The 22,597-nt window shown below is 42.8% G+C and overlaps 1 protein-coding gene across 1 annotated transcript in view; it reads right to left on the bottom strand.

Moving 5' to 3' along the window:
• Positions 1-22,597, bottom strand: part of LOC122554866 (nesprin-3-like) — an 84,935-nt gene that overhangs the window by 40,082 nt on the left and 22,256 nt on the right. Inside the window, exons 5-8 of the mRNA XM_043700214.1 lie at positions 18,656-18,982; positions 11,937-12,073; positions 1,022-1,196; positions 638-820 (exon numbers count right to left, since the gene is read on the bottom strand). Coding sequence (XP_043556149.1) covers positions 638-820; positions 1,022-1,196; positions 11,937-12,073; positions 18,656-18,982 — 822 coding nt within the window. The remainder of the gene's footprint in view (positions 1-637; positions 821-1,021; positions 1,197-11,936; positions 12,074-18,655; positions 18,983-22,597) is intronic.

The raw sequence follows: 22,597 nt of genomic DNA, 5'->3' as shown, positions 1-22,597 counted from the left end.
AGAGTGGAAAATGGAAAATATGTAACATTTGGCTGTGAAATATATACCTGAGTTTTGGTTGCTGTTTTGACAACAATTTGAATTTAACCAGTATAAATAATGTCCCAGGATAGTAAAACCCAATAAAGTTTGAATTTATTGTTTTGTCAACATTGAACCAATGAGACAATTTGACGTTGACGGGTATAAAAATTAGGGCATTTTGAAAATTGATCAAAGAGCAACTGCCATCGAGATAGATCCAAGAAATTAGGAAACACTCTCTAAAAAAGATACCATTACATATGAAACATACTCGCAGTAAAAAGAAAGATGACGATCCAGAAATCAGAGTTAACTTTTCAGGTCTGAGATTTTAAAGAGGGTCAACTGACCCAAAGCAAAGTCTGATTTCTCTCCACAGATGCGGCCAGACCTGCTGAGCTTTTCCAGCAATTTCTGTTTTTGTTTCTGATTTACAGCAACCACAGTTCCTTCATGTTTTTAAACTATAATATAGTTTGCCTTAAATTTTACTTCCCTTTGGCGTTTCTTAACTGGAAGTTGCTGAGAACTTTCTGAAAGTCTATTTTTAAAATTTCCAGCTATTTACAGAAAATTCCTTCTCAATCAATAATGACATCAATTGTGTAAATACCTGCAATTCTCTCCTTCTCTGTAAAAGGCCATCAGTAAGGAATATTCGTTGCTGTACTGCCTCTTGGAGTTCAGACTCAAACATTGCAGTCTGCTCTTCACTGTAGACACTGCCCAACATTCCCTCCAGTCCCTGAAATCTGTCAAGTTGGATTTTCAATTGGTTGCTATGAGCCAGATGATCCTGAGAGAATTAATCAAAGTTTAACAATCGTATCAAATTACACAAAGTGAAACGCTGTAATTATCTTCAGCCTATTTAACACACACACAAAATCAAGTGCTCAAGGGAGGAGGCCTCGTTTATAAACCAGCCTACTCCAGTCCCTACATCAGTTCAGTTTAGAACATCTAACTCTTTCACTCCTTAATCAGCACCAATCACCTCAATGTTCTGCAGATAAGTCCTGGTCAAAGCCCCATCCTCAGTGTCCAGAGGCAAATGTAGCAGGTTGATAATACCGTTCCTCCATTGCTGAAACTCTCGCAGGAATTCCTGAAAGTCACATCGCAGTCTCGCTCCGAGCTGGCTGCATCTCTTCACAATCTGCCCTTTTACCCTAAAACACAGAAACTCACGTACTGAGCACCATTACAAACTGGTGGAATTAAACTGTAGGAATGTTTGTTTTTAAATGATAGCCACTATGTAGAAATGCAACTATCTGACCTGGGAATATCAGTTCTGACAAAGGGTGACTGGACACGTAACTCTGTTTTTCTCCTACAGATGCAGCCAAGGCTGGTTGAATTTCTCCAGCATTTTGTTTTGGTTTCAGATTTCCAGCATCCCGTTTTTTTACTTTTATTTTAGGGAATGTGATCGTTCAGTTGCACTGTCACAGGTCATTGACCATGCAATACAATAAAATGCTGATCGGATGTTGGGTAGAAAGTGCTTAGCTGAACCAGTGAGTGTACATTGACAAGATATTACAACTGTCAGACACATTAATCGAACCCTGGATAGTTAACAATTCTCAATGTAGTGAGAAGAATCCAATGCATTTAATATTAACACAAATGCATCCTTGCCTGGGCTAAATTTCTCAACATTCTGTCAACCCCACATACACCACCTTATCAGGCACTGCAACATTTGGTGATTCATTCCTTCCAATCCTGATGGAAATGACCAACGAGAATCTTAGTCACTGGCAGCCTCTGAGGATAGAGGGAAATTTGGCCAATTGGATAGAAAACTGGCTAACCGATCAAAGTCAGAGAGTGGTGGTAGATGGTAAATATTCAGCCTGGAGCCCAGTTACAAGTGGAGTTCCACAGGGATCAGTTCTGGGTCCTCTGCTGTTCATAATTTTTATTAATGACTTGGATGAGGGAGTCGAAGGGTGGGTCAGTAAATTTGCAGATGATACGAAGATTGGTGGAGTTGTGGATAGTGAGGAGGGCTGTTGTCGGCTGCAAAGGGACTTAGATATGATGCAGAGCTGGGCTGAGGAGTGGCAGATGGAGTACAACCCTGTCAAGTGTGAGGTTGTCCATTTTGGAAAAACAAATAAGAATGCAGAATACAGGGTTAACGGTAGGGTTCTTAGCAAGGTGGAGGAACAGAGAGATCTTGGGGTCTATGTTCATAGATCTTTGAAAGTTACCACTCAGGTGGATAGAGCTTGTAAGAAGGCATACTTTTCTCATTGGAATGGTGAAGGATGAGGGGTGACTTGATAGAGGTTTATAAGATGATCAGAGGAATAGATAGAGTAGACAGTCAGAAACCTTTTCCCCGGGTACAACAGAGTGTTACAAGAGGACATAAATTTAAGGTGAAGGGTGGAAGGTATAGGGGAGATGTCAGGGATGGGTTCTTTACCCAGAGAGTGGTGGGGGCATGGAATGCGCTGCCTGTGGGAGTGGTAGAGTCAGAATCATTGGTGACATTTAAGCGACAATTGGATAGGTACATTGATGGGTGCTTAAGCTCGGACAAATGGTCGGCACAGCATCGTGGGCCGAAGGGCCTGTTCTGTGCTGTATTGTTCTATGTTCTATGAGTGGATTATGTTGGCTTGTGTTAGACTTGCCACATAGCACCATCCAGTGGCTGCAATCAGCTGTGAAGACATCATTAAATTCTGTTCTTGAGCAATGCCACTTAGCGCAGCTGTGGTAATGTATAACATTTTGGAAAGTGTGCTCAGAAACAAGGTAGCAATTTCAAAGTGCAGTGCAGTGGTCAGTTCTACTTCCTTTTTCTTCCCGACAACAGAACAGCCTCTGCAAAAATGCATCGACAACAGGCAAACTTGAGAGACTAATGTCACTTCTCCCCTTTCCTCAGAACACGGCTAACACAATCAGTGAAGCTAGTTAACAAGAATCTCACATTGGTAGACAATGCAAGCAAGGAGTTGGAAATCAATCCACAGGGTCATATGGACCAACTGTGTTCTATAAAGACACTTTATGTGTATATGGAGGCCACGGCTACCTCAACATTGTTGCAATGGAGCAGATCAGATTCTGAATATTTCAGACTCGAAATATTAACTTTCTCTCTCCACAGACGCTACCAGATCTGAGTTTCTCCAGAATTCTGTCTTTGTATCAGATTTATTGAATTCAATTGCACCAAGGCTTTCAAAAGTGAGATAACGAGAGTTCAGAGGCAGTATGTTCTTGTTAGTGATGGGTAAGGCCAGTAGAGTTGAGGAACAATGAATGAGTAAAGATATTGAGGCTCTGAGCAAGAATAAGGAGGAGGCAGGTGTCAGGTATATACAGTGGGATCAAGTGAATCCCTTGAAGAATCTAAGGGGTGTAGGGGCATTCTTAAGAAGGAAATTAGGAGAGCAAAAAGGAGATATGAGATAATCTTACCTTCCAAGGCCAAAGATAGTCTCAAGAGATTCTGCAAGCATTCAAAACAACTAGGGCGAGAACAGGGCTCCTTAAAGATCAATGAGGTCATCTATATGTGGAACCACAGGAGATGGGAGAGATATGATAGGGTTACGTCAATATTCACTGTGGAAAAAAATTATGGAGGGTAGGGAACTCAGGGAAACGATCAGTGATATCTTGAAAATAATCCATGGTATAGGAGATGAGGTACTGGCAGTCTTAAATGCTTAAAGGTAGATAAATCTCCGGGACTGGATCAGGTGTATCCTAGGACAGCACAGGGCTCAGTGGTTAGCTCTACTGCTTCACAGTGCCAGGGACCTGGGTTCAATTCCTCCTTTGAGTAACTGTGTGGAGTTTGCACATCCTGCCCGTGTCTGCGTGGATTTCCTCCGGGTGCTCCGTATTTCTGTCACAGTCCAAAGATGTGCAGGTGAGGGTGGGTTGGCCATGCAAAATTGCCCATAGTGTCCAGGGATGTGCAGGCTAGATAGATTAGCCACTGAAAACGCAGAGTTACAGGGTGGGAATGTTCGTTGTGGATTCAATGGGCCAAATGGCCTGCTTCCACACTTTGGGGATTCTATGATTCCAAGACATTATGGGAACATATGGTTGCCAAAGCAGAGATAGTTCTATCATCTGCAGCCACAGGTGAGGTGCCAGAGGACTGGAGTCTGCCTAATGTTCTGCCTTTATTTAATAAAGGCTGCAAGAAGCTTGGGAACAACAGGCTCTAGTGAGTCTGACATCAGTAGAGGGCAAGTTTTTTTGAAGGGATTTTGAGAGATAGGATTTACATTTATTTGGAGAGGCAAGGATTGATCATGGCTTTGTGCACAGGAAATAGTGTCTCACAAATGTGATTGAATTATTTTTTTGAAGTCGCGAACAAGAAGGTAATGAGGGAAGAGTAGCAGATTTTGTCAACATGGACTCTAGTAAAGCCTCTGTCAAGTAGACTGGCATTGTAGACTTTGCACAGTAGTCTGGTGAATAATGTTAGATCACATGGGAATCAGAGATTGCTTGTCAACTGGATATAACATTGGCTTGAAGTCGGCAACAGGGGATAATGGTGGAGGCTTTGTTTTCCAGACTGGAGGCCTGTGACCAAAGCCGTTCCACAGGTAAGCTGCTTTATTTGTCATTTGTTATTTAGAGAAATGATTTGAATGGGAATTTAGGAAGCATAGTTACGAATTTGAAGATGACACTAAAATTAATGGTAGAGTCATCAGTGAAGAAGGCTACCTTAGGCTACAGAAGGGAAGGGAGAAAGGAGGAGTATTAATCATTGGGGACTCAATAGTTAGAGGCTTAGATAGAAGGTTTGCAGGGAACGAAAGAGACTCACGGTTGGTGTGTTGCCTCCCAGGTGCCAGGGTCCGTGATGTCTCAGATTGTGTCATTGGGGTCCTGAAGGGAGAGGGTGACCAGCCCCAAGTCGTGGTCCACCCATATACCAATGACATAGGTAGAAAGAGGGATAGGGATGGAAGGCAGGATTTCAGGGAGTTAGGGTGGAAGCTGAGAGCAAGAACAAACAGAGTTGTTATCTCTGGATTGTTACCTGTGTCATGTAATAGCGAGGCAAAGAACAGGGAAAGATATCAGCTGAACACGTGGCTGCAAGGATGGTGGGTTTCAGGTTCTTGGATAATTGGGGCTCATTCTGGGGAAGGTAGGACCTCTACAAACAGGGCTGTCTTCACTTGAACTAGATGGGTACTGATATCCTGGGTGGGAAATTTGTTGGTGCTATTCGGTGGGTTTAAACGAGCTCAGCGGAGGATGGAAACCTATGTTGTAGTTCCAGTCCACAGGAGGATGAGGGTGGTGAGGACAGGGACAGGATTTCAGGGTCACAGGAATGTGCTGGCAGACAGCAAGCTGGCTTGAAGTGCGTCTACTTCAACGCCAGAAGTATCCAAAGTAAGGTAGGTGAGCTTGCAGCATGGATAGGTACCTAGGACTTCCATGTTGTGGCCATTTCGGAGACATGGATAGAGCAAGGTGAGGAATGGATGCTGCAGGTTACAGGGTTTAGATCTTTCATTAAGAACAGGGAAGGCGGTAAAAGAGGGGGAGGTGTGGCCTTGTTAGTCAAGGACAGTATAACAATGGAGGAAAGAACTTTTGACGAGGACTCGTCTACTGAGGCAGTGTGGGCTGAGGTTAGAAATAGGATAGGAGGTCACACTGCTGAGAGTTTTTATAGTCCTCCGCAAAGTTCCAGGGATATGGAGGAGAGGATTAGCAAGTCGCTTCTGGGCAGGGTGAAAGGAACAGGGTAGTGATTATGGGAGACTTTAACTTCCCCAACATTGACTGGAAACACTAACTCTAGTACGTCGAATTGATCAGTTTTTGTCCAATGTGTGCAGGAGGGTTTGACACAGTATGTTGAAGGGCTGACAAGAGGGGAGGTTGCACTGGATCTCGTGCTTGGTAACAAACCAGACCAGGTGTTTGATTTAGTGATAGGTGAGCACCTTGGAGAGAGTGACCATAATTCAGCTACATTTAGTTTAGCGATGGAAAGGAATAGGTACAGGCCACAGAGCAATTATAATGCAATGCAAGACTTAGAAAGCATAGAATGGGGCAGCAAAATACAGGGGATGGGGACAATCGAAATGTGGAGCTGGTTTAAGGAACAGATATTGTGTGTCCTTCATAGGTATGTCTCTGTCAGGCAGGGAGGAAATGATATGGTAGGGAAACTGTGGTTTACTAAAAAAATTGCACCTCTTGTTAAGGGAAAGAGGGAGGCTTATGTGACGTTGAGGCAAGTTGGTTCAGATGCGGTGATGGAGTTACAGAGTAGCTAGGAAGGATTTAAAGAGAGAGTTAAGAAGAGCAAGGAGCGGACATGAGCAGTCTTTCGCAGGTAGAATAAAGGAGAAGTCTAAAGCTTTCATTAGGTACTTGAGGAATAAAAAGATGACTCGTGTAGGAATAGGGCCTGTCAAAAACAGAATTGGGAAGTTGTGTGTGGACCCTGTGGAGATCGGAAGGGTGCTAAATGAATATCTCTCATCTGTTTTCACTCAGGAAAAGGAAAATATTGCAGAGGAGAATGTTGCAGGGAGACTTGTTAAACTGCAGAATTGGGCTGAAATGTGGCAAATTGAGTTCATTGCAGATAAATGTGAGGTGATTCACTTTGGGAAGAATAACAGAATACTTGATAGACATACAAGATGATCAGAGGATTAGATAGGGAGGACTGAGAGAGTCTTTTTCCTTGGATGATCATGTCTGCTTATATGAAAGTCATAGCTGCAAATTGAGAAGTGATAGATTTAAGACAGATGTCAAAAGCAGGTTCTTTACTCAGAGTGGTAGTTAATGCAGCCACATTAGGGGCATATAAACAGTCCTTGGATAAGCATATGGATAATGATGGGATAGTGTACGGTGACGGACTTAGATTAGTTCACAGGTCAGCACAACATCGAGGACCGAAGGACCTGTTCTGTGCTGTATTGTTCTATGTTCTAAGATTGCACAAGCTTGGAGGGCCGAAGGGCCTGTTCCTGTGCTGCATTGCTCTTTATTACAAAGGGAGTTTGAGCAATTGGATCAATGGGCCAAGGAGTGGCAGACGGAGTTTAATTTGGATGAATGAGATATTACATGTTGGTAAAACAAATAAGGGCAGAAATTGTACAGTTAACGGCAGGGTCCTGGGTCGTACTGACAAACAGAGACACCTCGGGGTTTAGGTACATAGTTCTTTGAAAATTGCACCACAGGTAGACAGGGTGGTTACGATGGCGTTTGGAGCACTTGCCTTCATTGATCATACCTTTGAGCGTAGGTCCTGAGATGTGATATTGCTACAGTACAGGACAGTGTGTGCAATTCTGGTCTTCCTCCTATAGGAAGGATATTGTGAAACTTCAAAGGGTTCAGAAAAGCTTTGCAAGGATATTGCCGGGGAGGGAGGATTTGAGCTAAAGGGAGAGGCCGAATAGGTTGGGGCTGTTTTCCCTGGGGTATTGGATACTGAGGGGTAACCTTATAGAAGTTTATAAAATCATGAGGAGCACAGATAAAGTAAATGGCCAAGATCTTTTCCTTGGGGTGGAGGAGTTCAGAACTAGAGAGCATGGGTTTAAGGTGAGGGGAAAAGATCGAAAAGGGACTTAAGGGGGTAACTGTTTCACACAAGAGTGATGCGTGCATGGAATGAGTTGCCAGAGGAAGTGGAGGAGGCTGGTACAATTACAATATTTAAAACACACCTGGATGGGTGTATGAATAGGAAGAGTTTAGAGGGATATGGGCCAAGTGCTAAAAAAATGGGACTAGATTAATTTAGGATATCTGGTCGGCATGAAGATTCCATGCCGTACATCTCTATGGCTCTACGACTTTGGTAAGGTCACATCTGGAATACTCTGCACAGTTCTGGTCTCCCTATTAGAGGAGGGATATTATTAAAGTGGAGAGGGTTCAGAAAAGATTTATGAGGATGTTATCTGGACTTGGGCTAAAAGGAGAGTTTGAATAGGCTGGGGCTACTTTCCCCTGGAGTTTCGGAGGCTGAGGGATGACCTTATAGAGATTTATAAAATCATGAGGGGCATGGGTAAGGTATATAAAAAAGGCCTTTTGCCCCAGGTTAGGGGAGTCGAAAACTAGAGAGCATAGGTTTAAGGTGAGAGGGGAAAAGATTTAACAAGGACCCAAGGGTCAACTTTTTCATGCAGAGGAATGAGTTACCTGGGAAGTGATGGAGCCTGGTACATTTAAAAGGCACCTAGATGGATACAAGATTAGGAAAAGTTTAGAGGGTTTTAGGCCAAATGCTGGCAAATGGGACTAGACTAGTTTAGGATATCTGGTTGGCATTGACAAGTTGGACCGAAGGGTCTGTTTCCGTGCTGTATAACTCTGTGACCAGCCAGATACTGGATACAGGCTCTAATACAGTAGAAGAGTTACAGAAAGCAAGGGTGAGGATGAATGTGCTTTTAATAGATCTATATGTCACAGAAAACAAGATTGGACAGCAACTGTAGATGAAAGATTTCCAAAAAATGTCCGAGGGATAGCTAAAAGATTCCTCAGACGTGATTCAAAATCTGATAATGAACATGAAATGAAACAGTAGGATTCTTTAAGTGACACCTTAAGTGTCACACAAGATTGGGAGGCTTAAGGAACTGTAGTAATGTCAAGGAACTTCAGTGACATACTATTAGTTGTGAATTCAGTTGACTGTCCTGTGTCGCAAGTTGAAAACTATCAAGTATCATCTGATGCCTTCTATTGGTTCCACTATTTCCAATTTTCTGGGAGTAGTCACCACCTCTTCACCATAGATATGTCACCCCTCCATACCACTATCCTCCATCAAGATGGTCAGAAGACTCTCTGCTTCTTCCTTGAAAAGAGGCCTGATTAGTCCCTACCCACCACTGTTCTCCTGTCCTTGGCTGAACTCATTACTACTTTGAACAATTTGGGCGTAAGGGCACAGAAGTTAGGCTACAATTATATAAAATCCTGGTTAGAACTCACTTGGGAGTACTGTGAATAGATCAGGATAACACCTTAGGCAAGAGAAATTGGCCTTGGATGGAATGCAAGGTCGGTGTACAAGAATGATACCCAGACTTCAGGAGTTAGGTTAGGTTAGGTTATCCCTGTTTTTCACTAGAATTTAGGAGATTAAGGGCTACGTTGGTTGAAGTGTTCAAGATAATAGAAAAAAACATGATTAATAAAGATAAATTACTTCCACTGGTTGAGGATTCTAAACTGGGTACATTGTTTAAATTTAGGCCAGACCACTCGGGAGAGTTGTTAGGAAACATTTCTACATATTTACTCCTGTTTCTATGTTCCATTAACTTATTTCACTTTATCAAGTCAAAGGTATGGCTATGGGTATGCAAATAACACTTTTTCCAAAGTCTTAGATGCCACTGCCTGCTCTTGTCCGGAATTGGAAAAAATGATCAGTTTTGTCTCCACTTTCCATCCTTAATTTCACCTGGTCCATCTCTAACTCTTCCTCAACTTCATTGTTTCCATTTCTGAGGATAGGTTGTCGACCATTACCCATTTCAAACCCACCAACTCCCATCTTGACTGCACTTCCTCACATCTGCAAGGATTTAATCCATTGCCCCAGTTTCTTTGTGCCCATCACTGTATCTGTTCCAATAATGCCACCTTCTACCAGCATACCTCTGGCATGTAATCTTTTTTTCTTCTACAGAGGATTCAGTCCAAGTCTGCTCTGCCATTTAACGCAATCATGGCTGACCTCATCATGGCCTTAAATTCTGTTTTCTTGCCCGCTTCCCTTAATCCTTTATCAACATCCTTTATTGAAAAAGACGACCATAAGACATTGGAGCAGGTAGCCATTCAGCCCATCAAGTCTGTACCACCAATGTATCACAGCTGATCTGATCATCCTCAACTCTACTTTTCCCCATAACCATTGATTCCTCTCCTGATTACAGTCAGAGAAGAGAGACTGAGAGAGCGCCATACAGCATTAAAAATATCTGTCTCCGTTTTGAATGTCCTCCATGACCTAACCTCTATGGTAACAAATTCTACAGATTCACTGCCCCCATAGAAATATTTCCTGCTCACCTCTATCTTAAACCTATGATATCCATACCCTCTGGTCTGGTACACTCTCACTTGGGGGAACAAATCTTTTTGCATCTACACTTGTAATCTATGACCCTAATAATATAGTACACAATACTGTATGCTTATAAACTGCTCGATTCATCTGTCTCACCATCTTCAATGGCCTGTGCACCTTTGTACATAGGTTCCTCTGCTCCTGCATCCTTTAACAATTGGATCCCTTAATATTACCTTATCTTTCATGCTCTTCTGAACAATTGAAGCAAGTCATCCCTGCTCCTGTACTGGAATCCTCTCACTATTAAGGCTGATATACCATTTGATCTCACCATCACCTTCACGACCGGTGGACATGGACACTCAGGTCTCTTTGTACCTTCCCCTTCTCCAAGGTGGCAGAGTTACTCAGTGGTTAGCATTGCTGCCTCACAGTGCCAAGCACTAGGGTTTGAGGCAGTGCCAATTGCCTCAGGCAACTGTCTATGTGGAGTTTGCACTTTCGCCAAATATCTGCGCAGGTTTCCTCCAGGTGCTCCAGTTCCTCCCACACTCCAAAAATATGCAGGTTTGATGAACTGGCCATGCTAAATTGCCCATAGTGTTGAGGGCTGTGCAGGCTAGTTGGGTTAGCCACTGAAAACGCAGGGTTACAGGAATAGAGTCAAAGGCGCTTCGGAGGGTTGGTGCAGACTCGAAAGGCCAAATGGCCTGTTTCTGAACTTAGGGATTCAATGATTCTAATACATTTCAGATAATAATCTGTCTTCCTATTTTTGCTCCCCAAGTAAATAATCTCATATTTATCCATGCATTTGGTCCCTCAGTCAGCCTGTCCAAATCACACTGAAACATCTCTGTATCCTCCGCACAGCTTGCCCTCCTACCCAGTTCATCTTGTAAATAGCTGGGGTCCAAGCACTGATCCCTGCTATACCCAACTAGTTACTGTCTGCCACTTGGTTAAAAAAGCTCACTTAATCCTTTTCTTTCTTTTCCTGCATGCCAACCAGTTCTCTATCCACCACCCCCAATCTCATGCACTTTAATTTTACACAATCACTTATGTGGGACCTTACTTGAAAGTGGAGTGACATTGGTTAGGCCACTGTTAGAATATCGCGTGAAATTCTGGTCTCCTTCCTATCGGAAAGATGTTGTGAAAGGGTTCAGAAATGATTTACAAGGATGTTGCCAAGGTTGGACGATTTGAGCTAGAGGGAGAGGCTGAACAGGCTGGGGCTGTTTTCCCTGGAGCGCCGGAGGCTAAGGGGTGACCTCATAGAAGTTTATAAAATTATGAGGGGCATGGATAGGATAATTAGACAAAGTCTTTTCCCTGGGGAGTAAAGAACTAGAGGGCATAGGTTTAGGGTGAGAGGGGAAAGATATTAAAGAGACCTAATGGGCAGAGGGTGGTACATGTATGGAATGAGCAGCCGAAGGATGTGGTGAAGGCTGGTACAATTGCAACATTTAAGAGGCATTTGGATGGGTATATGAATAGGAAGGATTTGGAGGGATATGAGCCGGATGCTGGCAGGTGGGACTAGATTTGGTTAGGATATCTGGACGGCATGGACGGGTTGGACCGAAGGGTCTGTTTTCATGCTGTACATCTCTATGACTCTACTGGAAGCCTTGTGGAAGTCCAAGTAAACCACATCCACTGGCTTGCCCCATCAACTCTACTCATTACATCCTTGAAAAATTCCAGTAAATTTGTAAATCCATGCTGACTTTGTCTGATCCTGCCAGTGCTTCCAAATGTTCTGCACATCAACCTTTCATTTGGAATAAAAATGTGCTGTTACCTTTTATACTCTCGAATTACACTCAGGACTTTGTTAGAAAGTTCTTCTTCACTCTGAGAGGATCTGCAAAATTCTTTCAATTTAAGCTGAAGCTCTTCCATTCTTGGCTCTTCTGCTAAAATTGAAGACCTGGTGAGCTGGGACATAAAGAAAACAAAGAGCAAGGTGAAAGAAAATCTTGCTGAGATTGCACAAAATATGAGGTGGTGCAGACCAAGCTTCAGTGACATTTTACTGATGTGGACTTCAGCACAGGGAACAAATCTGGATGTAGGTTTGCTCACTGAGCTGGAAGATTCGTTTACAGCGTTTCATCACCACACTAGGTAACATCTTCAGTGAGCCTCCGGTGAAGCACTGATGTTCATGACCGACTTTCTATTTATGTGTTTAGGTTTCCTTGTGTTGGTAATGTCAGTCGCTGTGGTGATATCATTTCTTGTTCTTTTTCTCAGAGGGTGGTAAATGGAGCTCTAGGAACTGGCCCAGTGGCAGTGATGGAATGGTGATACAGTTTAAAATCAAGATGGTGTGAGACTTGGGTCAGTCGCTGTGGTGATATCATTTCTTGTTCTTTTTCTCAGAGGGTGGTAAATGGGGGTCAAAGTCGATGTGTTTGTTGGTAGAGTTCCAACATGTCTTCCATAGCCACCAGGATAAATGAACATCAACTAGCCACAAAAAGACATGACTCTCTCTCACTAATATCCCTACATACGGATGAGGAAGGACACCACTTCGACTGGGACAACACATCCATCCTAGGACAAACCAAACAGAGACATGCACAAGAATTCTTAAAAGCATGGCATTCCAACTGGAACTCTATCAACAAATACATCAACTTAGACCCCATTTACTACGGTCTGAGAGAAAGAACAGGAAATGACATCACCACAGGAAATGATGTCACCAACACAAGGAAACATAAACACATAAATAGAAAGCAGGTCACTAACACCTGTGCTTCACTGGAGGTTCACTGATGTTATCTAGTGTGCTGATGAAACATCTGAAAATGAACCTTCCCGCTCAGCAAGCAAACTTACATCCAGAGCCTCAACCTGAGCTACAAAGTTTCTCAAAACTCACTAACAGGAAACAAATCTGCAAAATCAGTGAGAGATGAAGGTTTGGCAAGCAGACTTCAGGAGGGTGCAGCATGTTTAAGCTTTTGGCCCATAATCCTGCAAATTAGCCTTCATGTTCAATTGTCTTTAAAAAGTTCTGATGGTCTCTAGCAAATTGTTCTGAATCTTAAGAACAAATTCCTTCAGGCGATATCATTCTCCTCTAGTTCTTTTGCCTTTTGAAGATTGGTGCTGTTCAAATCATTATTTCACTTGGCTGCAAATTCCAATAACAATTACACCTTAAACCTTAATAGTGTCAAGACTCTAATCTGATGATCAGTACAGTATTTTACTCTCATCTTTCTGCCCTTTCTTGCATTTTGTTTGAAAAGATTGATTGTAAAGCTGGTCTCAATTCAGTCCTTGGCTGCAATAATTTTTAACTGAGAAAACCTTTAAGTTGAAAAAGGTTTGTCTCAACTATAAGTGGCTAAATTGTGCTCTCCACCCAAGTTCAAGTCATTTAGACTATTTTTATAAGAAAACCAAGAAAGCATTTGTCTCAACATGGCCTTCTGGAGGATTCTGCTACATCAAGGCAGTGCTTAAAATTTGTTCAAAAGTGTAGCCAGGGTTGTCATCACGGTTATTACATATTGCTACTTCTCCTGGAGGTGGTGGTGAGGACTTGCAGTCCTTTGAGTACACTTACAATACCATTCGGAAGGGAGCTCTAGGAACTGGCCCAGTGGCAGTGATGGAATGGTGATACAGTTTAAAATCAAGATGGTGTGAGACTTGGGACACCTTGCAGGTTATGGTATAACCATGGCATTTGATGCCTTTCTCTTTCTAGGTGGTAGAGTTTGTGAATTTGGAAGGTGCTGACTAAGAAGCCTCGGTGAGGTACTATAGTGCAGCTTGTAAATGGTACCACATTGTAGCTACTGTGTGGGGGTGGTGAAGGGAGTGAATGTTGAAAGTGATGGATATGGTACAAATCAAGTGGGCTGCTTTATCGTGGATGGTGCCAAGCTTCGTGAGTAATGTGAGAGCTGCATTCATCTGGACAGGTTTGGACTATTCCATCACACTCCTGGCTTGTGCTTTGTAGATGGAGGACAGGCTTTGGGGAGTCAGGATTCTAATTACTTGCCCTAAAATTCCTAGTCTCTGACCTAATCTTGTAGCCACTGTATCTATTTAGCTGGTCAAGGATATAGATTGTGATATGAGCCCAAGCTGTTAAAGATAGCATTTGCATGGATAGAGATTAGCTAACAAATGGAAGGCAAAGTTGGGAAGGTGGTGCGTGCGTGTGTGAGCGTAAAGCGAGGGGGGGGTATTTTCAGGATGGCAACCTGTAACTAATATTGTGCCACAGGCATCAGTGCTGGGGCCACCATTATTGACAATATCTATTAATGACATGAATGAGGAAAAAGAGTGTATTTTGCTCAGTTTGCAGATGCAACCAAAATAGATGGAAAGGCAAGTGATGAGGGTGACACAAAGAGTCTGCAGAGGAATATGGATAGGTTAAGATCAAAAGTTGGCAAAAAAAACTTGGCAGATGGACTATAAGGTGAGACAATGAGAGGTTATACATTTTGGCTTGTTGAATAGAGCAATTGAATCTAAGTTACATGGAGAAAGACTGCAGAAAGATAGAACACAGAGATATGGAAGCTTTCACCCACAAATTACAAAATGCTACCATCCAAGTTTAACAGTTAATAGAGAAGGCAAATGGAATGTTGACCTTATTTCAAAGAGAATGGAGTAGGGAAGTTTTGCTAAAACTGTACAAGGCACTAGTCAGACCACAGCTGAAATAGTGTGAACAGATTTGGGGTCCCTTATCTATGCCACTTGTGAGAAGATTTGTAGCTCAAAAACTTAGAACCCTTATTTATGAAATGACATATTGACTTTGGAAGCAGTCCAAGAGAGTCATTAGGCTGATCCCAGAGATGGAGAGACTGTCTTTACCAGTAGAGGTAAAGTTGACTGAACTGGTGGAACTTAGAATAATGAGGTGACCTTATTGACAAGATTCATAGGTGATTTGAGAGGGTAAATACAAAAGGTTCTTTCTCCTTGTGGGAGAGTCTGGGACCAGAAGCCATAATATCAGAAGGTAGCAAAGTGGAGTTGAGGTTTCTCAGATCAGCTACAATGTCATTGAAGGCAGAGATGATTTAATGCGCTGAACAGTCTACTTCTGCACTTATGTCTCACGGTCCAAAATCTGACAGATCTTTTCTGATGACTGCACAATGTTCAGCACCATTTGTAATTCAACAGATCCTGAAGCAGTCGACGTTGAAATGCAGCAAGACCTGAACAATGTCCAAGTAGCAAGTAACATGCGCACCACACAAATTCCAGGCTACAATCATTTCTAACAAGAAAGAATCCAATCATCCTTCCTTTATATTCAATGGCATTGCCATCGCTGAGTCCCCCACTATACTAGCACTTAACACTAAATAAAAACTGAACTGGACCAGCCACATAAATACGGTGGTTACAAGAGCAGATCAGAGGTTGGGAATGCTGCAGCACATTACTCACATCCTGACTTCCCAAAACCTGTCCACCATCTACAATGTACAAGTCAGGAGCGTGATAGAACACTTTGCAATTACCTGAGTGACTCAAAAGTCATGATATCATCCAGGACAAAAACGCCTGCTTGACTAGTATCCCATCGGCCATGTTAACCTTGAACATTCATTCCCTTCATAACAACACAGTGATGTGCACCATCTACTAGATGCATGCAAGTAACTTAGCCAGGTTCTTTCAACAGCACCTTCTAAACCTACAACTTCTAACACCTCCAAGAACAAGGGCAGCAACTGCATGGGAACAGCATCCCCTGTAAGTTGACCTCTACACCACAAACCATCCCGTTTGGAACTATATCACCATTCCTACACTTGGTCAAAATCCTGAAATTGTCTCCTGAACAGCACTATGGGTATCCATACACTCATTGACTGCTGTAGTAGCCAATTGCCCACTCCTTCACAGGGGAATTATGATTGGAAAATAAATGCTTGTCTAGCTCAGACACCACACTCCGTGAACACAAATATGGAAATTCTATAGGACATTAATGAATCACATGGAAATTTATCATAATCTGATTTCATCATTATTCATCAGAGTGAACATTTCATTCCAAATCTATTAATTTACACAAACAATTATTGAAGTGGGATCATTGCATGGGAGCATTTGACCAGGCTCTGGGATTTCTAGTTGATTAACATCACCATTTTGCTGCCACCCATTATCTTAAAACTGTATGATATAATCATTCCTGAATGGATACTCCTCAAAGCTGTCTGCTTTTTCACTTCCCTGACCATTTTCCATTCTTTGATCCAAGAGTGTTTTTTCCCTTCTTGGCTTCTTATGAATTGAATAAGAAGCCGGTTAAGCAAGTTCAGGAAAATGTTCACTTACTCTTTCTGCATGTTTGTCAGCAGCTGATAGCTCCCATGATCATTATTCTATATCTAGTCTTCATTCATTGTATATAGCTGGCTGCTTCTTTCTTGCTACACTTTTCTTCCACTTCAGGCTGTCCACAGATTCATGTTTTATCCCCTTACCTTCTGCCTCAATCTACATTCACTCTGTTTTGACCCTAATTTTCATTTTGTTCTTGCTGGGGCATGCTATTAAGAGAATGCTAAGAGGCTGCAGGATGACTGACACAGACTGGCATATGTATGATTATCCACTTTGATCACAAAAACAGGAGGGCAGATTATTATATGAATGATGGCAGTTTAGGAAAAGGTGAGTTGCAGTGAGACCTGGGTGTCATGGTGGAACAGTTGATGAAGGATGGCCCGAAGGTGCTACAGGCAGTGAGGACAGCTAATGGCATGTTCTCCTTCACAGCAAGAGGATGAGAGTATCGGAGTAAGGATGTCTTGCTGCAGTTATACAGGGCCTTGGTGAGGCCACACCTTGAGGATTGTGTGTAGGTTCGGTCTCCGAGTCTGAGGAAGGACATCCTTGCTACTGAAGGAGTCCAGCGAAGGTTCACCAGACTGATTCCCGGGATGGCAGGACTGACAGATGGGGAAAGACTGGATTGACTGGGCTGGGCTTGTACTCACTGGCATTTAGAAGAATGGGGGGGGGGGGTTATAGAAACATATAAAAACCTGATTAGATTGGACAGGCTAGATGCAGGGAGCATGTTCCCGATGTTGGGGATGTCTAAGAACAAGGGGTCACAGTCTAAGAATAAGGAATAAGCCATTCAGGACCGAGACGAGGAAGAATTTCTTCACTCAGAGTTGCGAACCTGTGGAATTCCCTTCCGCTGGTAGCTGTTGGAGCCAGTTCATTAAATATATTAAGAGGGAGCTGAACATGGCCCTTGCAGCTAAAGGGATCAAGGAGTATGGATAGGGGGCAGGAATGGAATATTGTGATTGCATGATCAGCCATGATCATATTGAATGGTGGTGCAGGCTCGAAGGGCCGAATGGCCTATTCCTGCAGCTATTTTCTTTGTTTCTATATTAATTGGTACAGCAATCCCACCCACTCTTCATGCATTCCTATCCATTTATACCCTGCAGTGCTGAGTTGTCAGCACCTTTTTTTTAAAAGCACCAACTCCAAATGCTTAGGAATTGGGCGACAGGTTTAGACAGTACATTTGGAACAGCTCAGGCTTGGAGGGCCGAAGGGCCTGTTCCTGGGCTGTACATTTTCTTTGTTCTTTGTAAATAAGACATTTAGTTTTTGTGCTGTGTACCTTACATGTACAGATACATGTAATTTTTTGTTTAAGCTTCAGGTGCAACATAAGGAGTTAGCAAGTGATCCTATTTCAAACTAGTGCACTAGCTGGAGCAAGATAGAACATAGAACATAAAAAAATACAGCGCCGTACAGGCCCTTCGGCCCTCGATGTTGCGCCAATCCAAGCCCACCTAACCTACACTAGCCCACTATCCTCCATATGCCTATCCAATGCCCGTTTAAATGCCCATAAAGAGGGAGAGTCCACCACTGCTACTGGCAGGGCATTCCATGAACTTACGACTCGCTGAGTAAAGAACCTACCCCTAACATCTGTCCTATACCTACCCCCCCTTAATTTAAAGCTATGCCCCCTTGTAATAGCTGACTCCATACGTGGAAAAAGGTTCTCATGGTCAACCCTATCTAAACCCCTAATCATCTTGTACACCTCTATCAAGTCACCCCTAAACATTCTTTTCTCCAATGAAAACAGCATTGGAGAAAAGATCTTGGAAATTAATACAGAACCAAGTACTGCAAATCTTTAACATCCAAAATATGAACAGCTCTGGCAGCAATGGTGACGAGAGAGACTGAACTCATATTTCAAATGCAGGAGTCTGGAGGTAAAGATCCTATTTCAGGAGAAAGGCAATGAGGAGGCACAGCACATACTTAAGGTCTGGAATTCACTACGGTGGAAGCAAACTCAAATATGGCTTTCAAAATGAATTGGATAAATACCTGAAGAGAAGATAAAATTACTTTATGGGAGAGTATGTGAGTTAGATTAGCTTAGCTGTAAACTGAATGGCTTCCTCCTGGTCATATTTTATACTTTCTACAATTTAATTTCTAACTTACAAGACATTTGCACCACACAGTTTCCATCGCGTCATCATCTGGAGGCTGCAAATCTAAGCTCTGCAGCCAGTCCACTAACTCGGCAACTTCTCTCTCCAGCTGCTCAGCCCTTGACTTGGATTCCAGCATAGAATGAAATCCAATCTCCAGTGGCACCTGATCTTGCTGGCAGCTCAGCCTCAGATTATTCCAGTTTGCTCTCAGCGTCTCCAGGTCTTTGGTGATGTGCTCAGCACCTAGAGGAGATGTACTGAGGATTACAGTCGTGGCCTGAACCTGCAGATTGTCCAGCTCTCCCTTTTTCCTGCTGACCTCATCACTCAGTTCCTGTGAATGGAGCAATGGAATTAAATCCAGGTTAATCAAAGCATCTAAAGCACCAAGTCTCAGAATATGGAGGCTGCATTCCCACAGAAGGATGTCAACCAGCTCTTAGACCATGTTCTACCATCCAATTAACTTCTGATTGCAATTTAACTGCATATACTTCTGGTACATATCCTTTAATCTCTTTGGAAAACAACAGTCTATCATCTGAAAGTTCAGAGTAATAACGAATCTTGCGTTAACTTCATTTTTCAGAAAAGGCTATATAAACTTCTACTGCACTTTTTATGTACAAGCACTTTTTCATGTCACTGTTGTAAACCTAGTTCCAATCTGTGACTACATATCCACTGTCCCAAAGTAGCCAACCAACAGAAATAGTCTTTATCTACAGAAACAAAAACATAAATTGCTGGATAAAACTCCATAGGTCTGGCTCCATTTGTGGAGAAAAAGCAGAATTAATATTTCAGGTCTGGTGACCCATCTTCAGAATTTGATCTACAGTATTCATTTTAGTTAACACAGGTACACATTTGTTAAAAAAATTCTTTGTACATTAAGTATATATGATGTTCAGGTCTTATTCTGGAGAATGTATGCTTCACTCCATTTGAGGTTAAAATATCATTCCAGAGATGTGGTTCCCAGAAATGCAAGTAGAACTCCAGGGGTGATACGACCAGGATGTTGAATAGATGAAGTCATTCAGATATAAAGAAAACAGCATTTTCACCTTTCCGAATACCACAAATCTCAACCTTGTCCAGTACACTAGTTAGCTCATTATTGCTCCCATCACTAAGCCAATTTCCTAACTAATTCAATTCTATGGAGTATGAGAGGCACCTTTACATGGGGAGTACCATGTGGATGAAGGAGAGGTTATCCACTTTGGCTGCAAAACAGACAGGCAGATTGTCTGAATGGACACAGATTGAGAAAGGAGGAAGTGAAATGAGACCTGGGTGTCCTTGTACATCAACTGAAGGTGCAGCAGTTGGTGAAGGCGGCAAGTGGTATGTTTGCCTTCATAGCGAGAGGATTCAAGTACAGGAAGACGGAATTCTTGTGTTAATTGGAAAAGAGATTGGTGAGATCACACCTGAAGTATTAGTGCAGTTTTGGTCTCCTTATCTGAAGGAGAATTGTTCAAGCTGCGGAGGGAGTGTAGCAAAGGTTTACCAGACTTATCAGTGGGATGGCACTCCAAACATATACTGGAACTGTCACATTAGATGTCTATGACTCGATAAGTGGAAACAAAAAAGCTTTCTTATTCAGTCGGTGGATATAACTGCCAGAGAAGAGCAAAACTCAACCTTCTCTTGGGAGATAAGGCAGGGCAAGTGCCTGAAGTGTCACTGGAGGAGCACTTTGGAGCCAGTGATCATAGATATATTAAAATATATATATATATATTTAAAGTAGTTAATGGAAAAGGACAGAATTGACCAAAAAAATTAAAGTTCTAAATTGGAGTAAGGCCAATTTTGACAGTATTAGGCAAGAGTCACACAGATGTACAGCATGGAAATAGATCCTGCAGTCCAACTCATCCATGCTGACCAAATATCCTAAAATAATCTAGTCCCATTTGCCAGCATTTGACCCATGTCCCTCTAAACCCTTCCCATTCATATATCCATCCAGATGTCTTTTAAATGTTGGAATTATTCCAGTCCTCCACCACTTGCTCTGGCAGCTCATTCCATAAACGCAACATTGTGTGTGTGAACAAGCTGCCCCTGAGGTCCCTTTCAATTCTTTCCCCTCTCACCATAAACCTATGTCCACTAATTTTGAATTCCCCTAAGGGGAAAAGGACCTTGTCTGTTCACCCTATCCCAGCCCCTCATGATTTTATAAACCTCTATAACGTTACTCCACAGCCTCCAATGCTCCAGTGAAAATAGCCTGAGCCTGGACAGAAGGAGGAAGAGAGGTGACCTGATAATGAGAGGCATGGATAGAGTCGATAACCAGAGACTTTTCCCCAGGGCAGGACTGACTGCCATGAGGAGTCATAGGTTTAAGGTGTTTGGAGGAAGGTATAGAGGAGATGTCAGAAGTAGGTTCTTCATGCAGAGAGTTGTGAGCGCATGGAATGCATGGCCAGCTGTGGTGGTGGAAGCAGAGTCATTAGGGACATTTAAATGACTGCTGGACATGCACATGGATAGCAGGGAATTGAGGGGTGCGTAGGTTAGGTTATTATATTTTAGCTAAGGATTAATCCTCAGCACAACATAGTGGGCCGAAGGGCCTGTACTGTGCTGTATTTTTCTATGTTCTATGTTGCAGACAGAAGAATGAAGACGGCATTTGGTACGCTTGCCTTTATTGGTCAGTGCACTGAGTATCGGAGTAGGGAGGTCATGTTGCAGCTGTACAGGACACTTTTATAATACTGCACTCAATTCTGGTCTCGATGATCTTGGAAAGATGTTGTTGAGCTGGAGGGAATAGGCTGGAGCTATTTTACCTGGAGCATCAGGGGCTGAGGGATGACCTTACAGAAGTTTACAAAATCACGAGGGACATTGAAAGGGCGAAGAGCCAAGGTTTTCTCCCCTGGGTAGAGTAGTCCAAAACTAGAGGGCATAGGTTTAAAGTGAGATGTGAAAGATTGGAAAGGGACATAAGGGGCAACATTTTCATCCAGAGAGTGGTGCCCTTATGGAATGAGCTGCCACATGTGGTGGTAAAGACTGGTAAATTACAACATTTAACAGGCATCTGGATGGGATTATGAATTGGGAGGGTTTACAGAGATATGGGCCAAATGCTGGCAAACGGGACTAGATTAATTTGGGATACCTGGTTAGCATGGATGAGTTTGACCGAAGGGTCTGTTTCTGTACTGTACGATTCTATGAATAAAGAGATAATAGAGTATATTCACTCGAAGAATGAGGGAAATTTCACCAAAACTATTAAATTCAAAAGGACTCAACAGATACAGGAAGGACGTTCTCAATGAGCAGGGAGTCCACAATTGGCATGAATGGCAAGGACCAGTTTGGGCCTGTCTCTCTGCTGTAGGACTCGAGAACGTATGACAGTCTAAGGATATAGAAAAATATCTTCACACAAACAGTGCTGAGCCTGAGGAATTTTAACCCACAGGAAGTGGCTGAAGCCAAAGCATTGAATGTTGACAAAGTGGAGGTAGATGTAGCTCTTCACGCTAATAGGATGAAGGGTACGGGGAGAAAGCAGGAACAGTGTTAGAACATAGAACATAGAACCTGAGGAATTTTAACCCACAGGAAGTGGCTGAAGCCAAAGCATTGAATGTTGACAAAGTGGAGGTAGATGTAGCTCTTCACGCTAATAGGATGAAGGGTACGGGGAGAAAGCAGGAACAGTGTTAGAACATAGAACATAGAAGAATACAGCGCAGTACAGGCCCTTCGGCCCTCGATGTTGCGCCGATCCAAGCCCACCTAACCTACACTAGCCCACTAACCACCATAAGCCTATCCAATGCCCGGATAGGGAGGGACAGACCACTGTAAACACCGGAGGAAACATCAAAGAAGCGCTTCGCAGGAGGCTCCCAAGCACTGATGATGTCGCCTAGCCAGGGGACGAAACGTTTGCAACAAAAAC

The sequence above is a fragment of the Chiloscyllium plagiosum genome, chromosome 12, assembly GCF_004010195.1.
Source record: "Chiloscyllium plagiosum isolate BGI_BamShark_2017 chromosome 12, ASM401019v2, whole genome shotgun sequence".
Classification (NCBI taxonomy): Eukaryota; Metazoa; Chordata; class Chondrichthyes; order Orectolobiformes; family Hemiscylliidae; genus Chiloscyllium; species Chiloscyllium plagiosum.
This window is presented reverse-complemented; position numbering and strand designations above follow the sequence as displayed.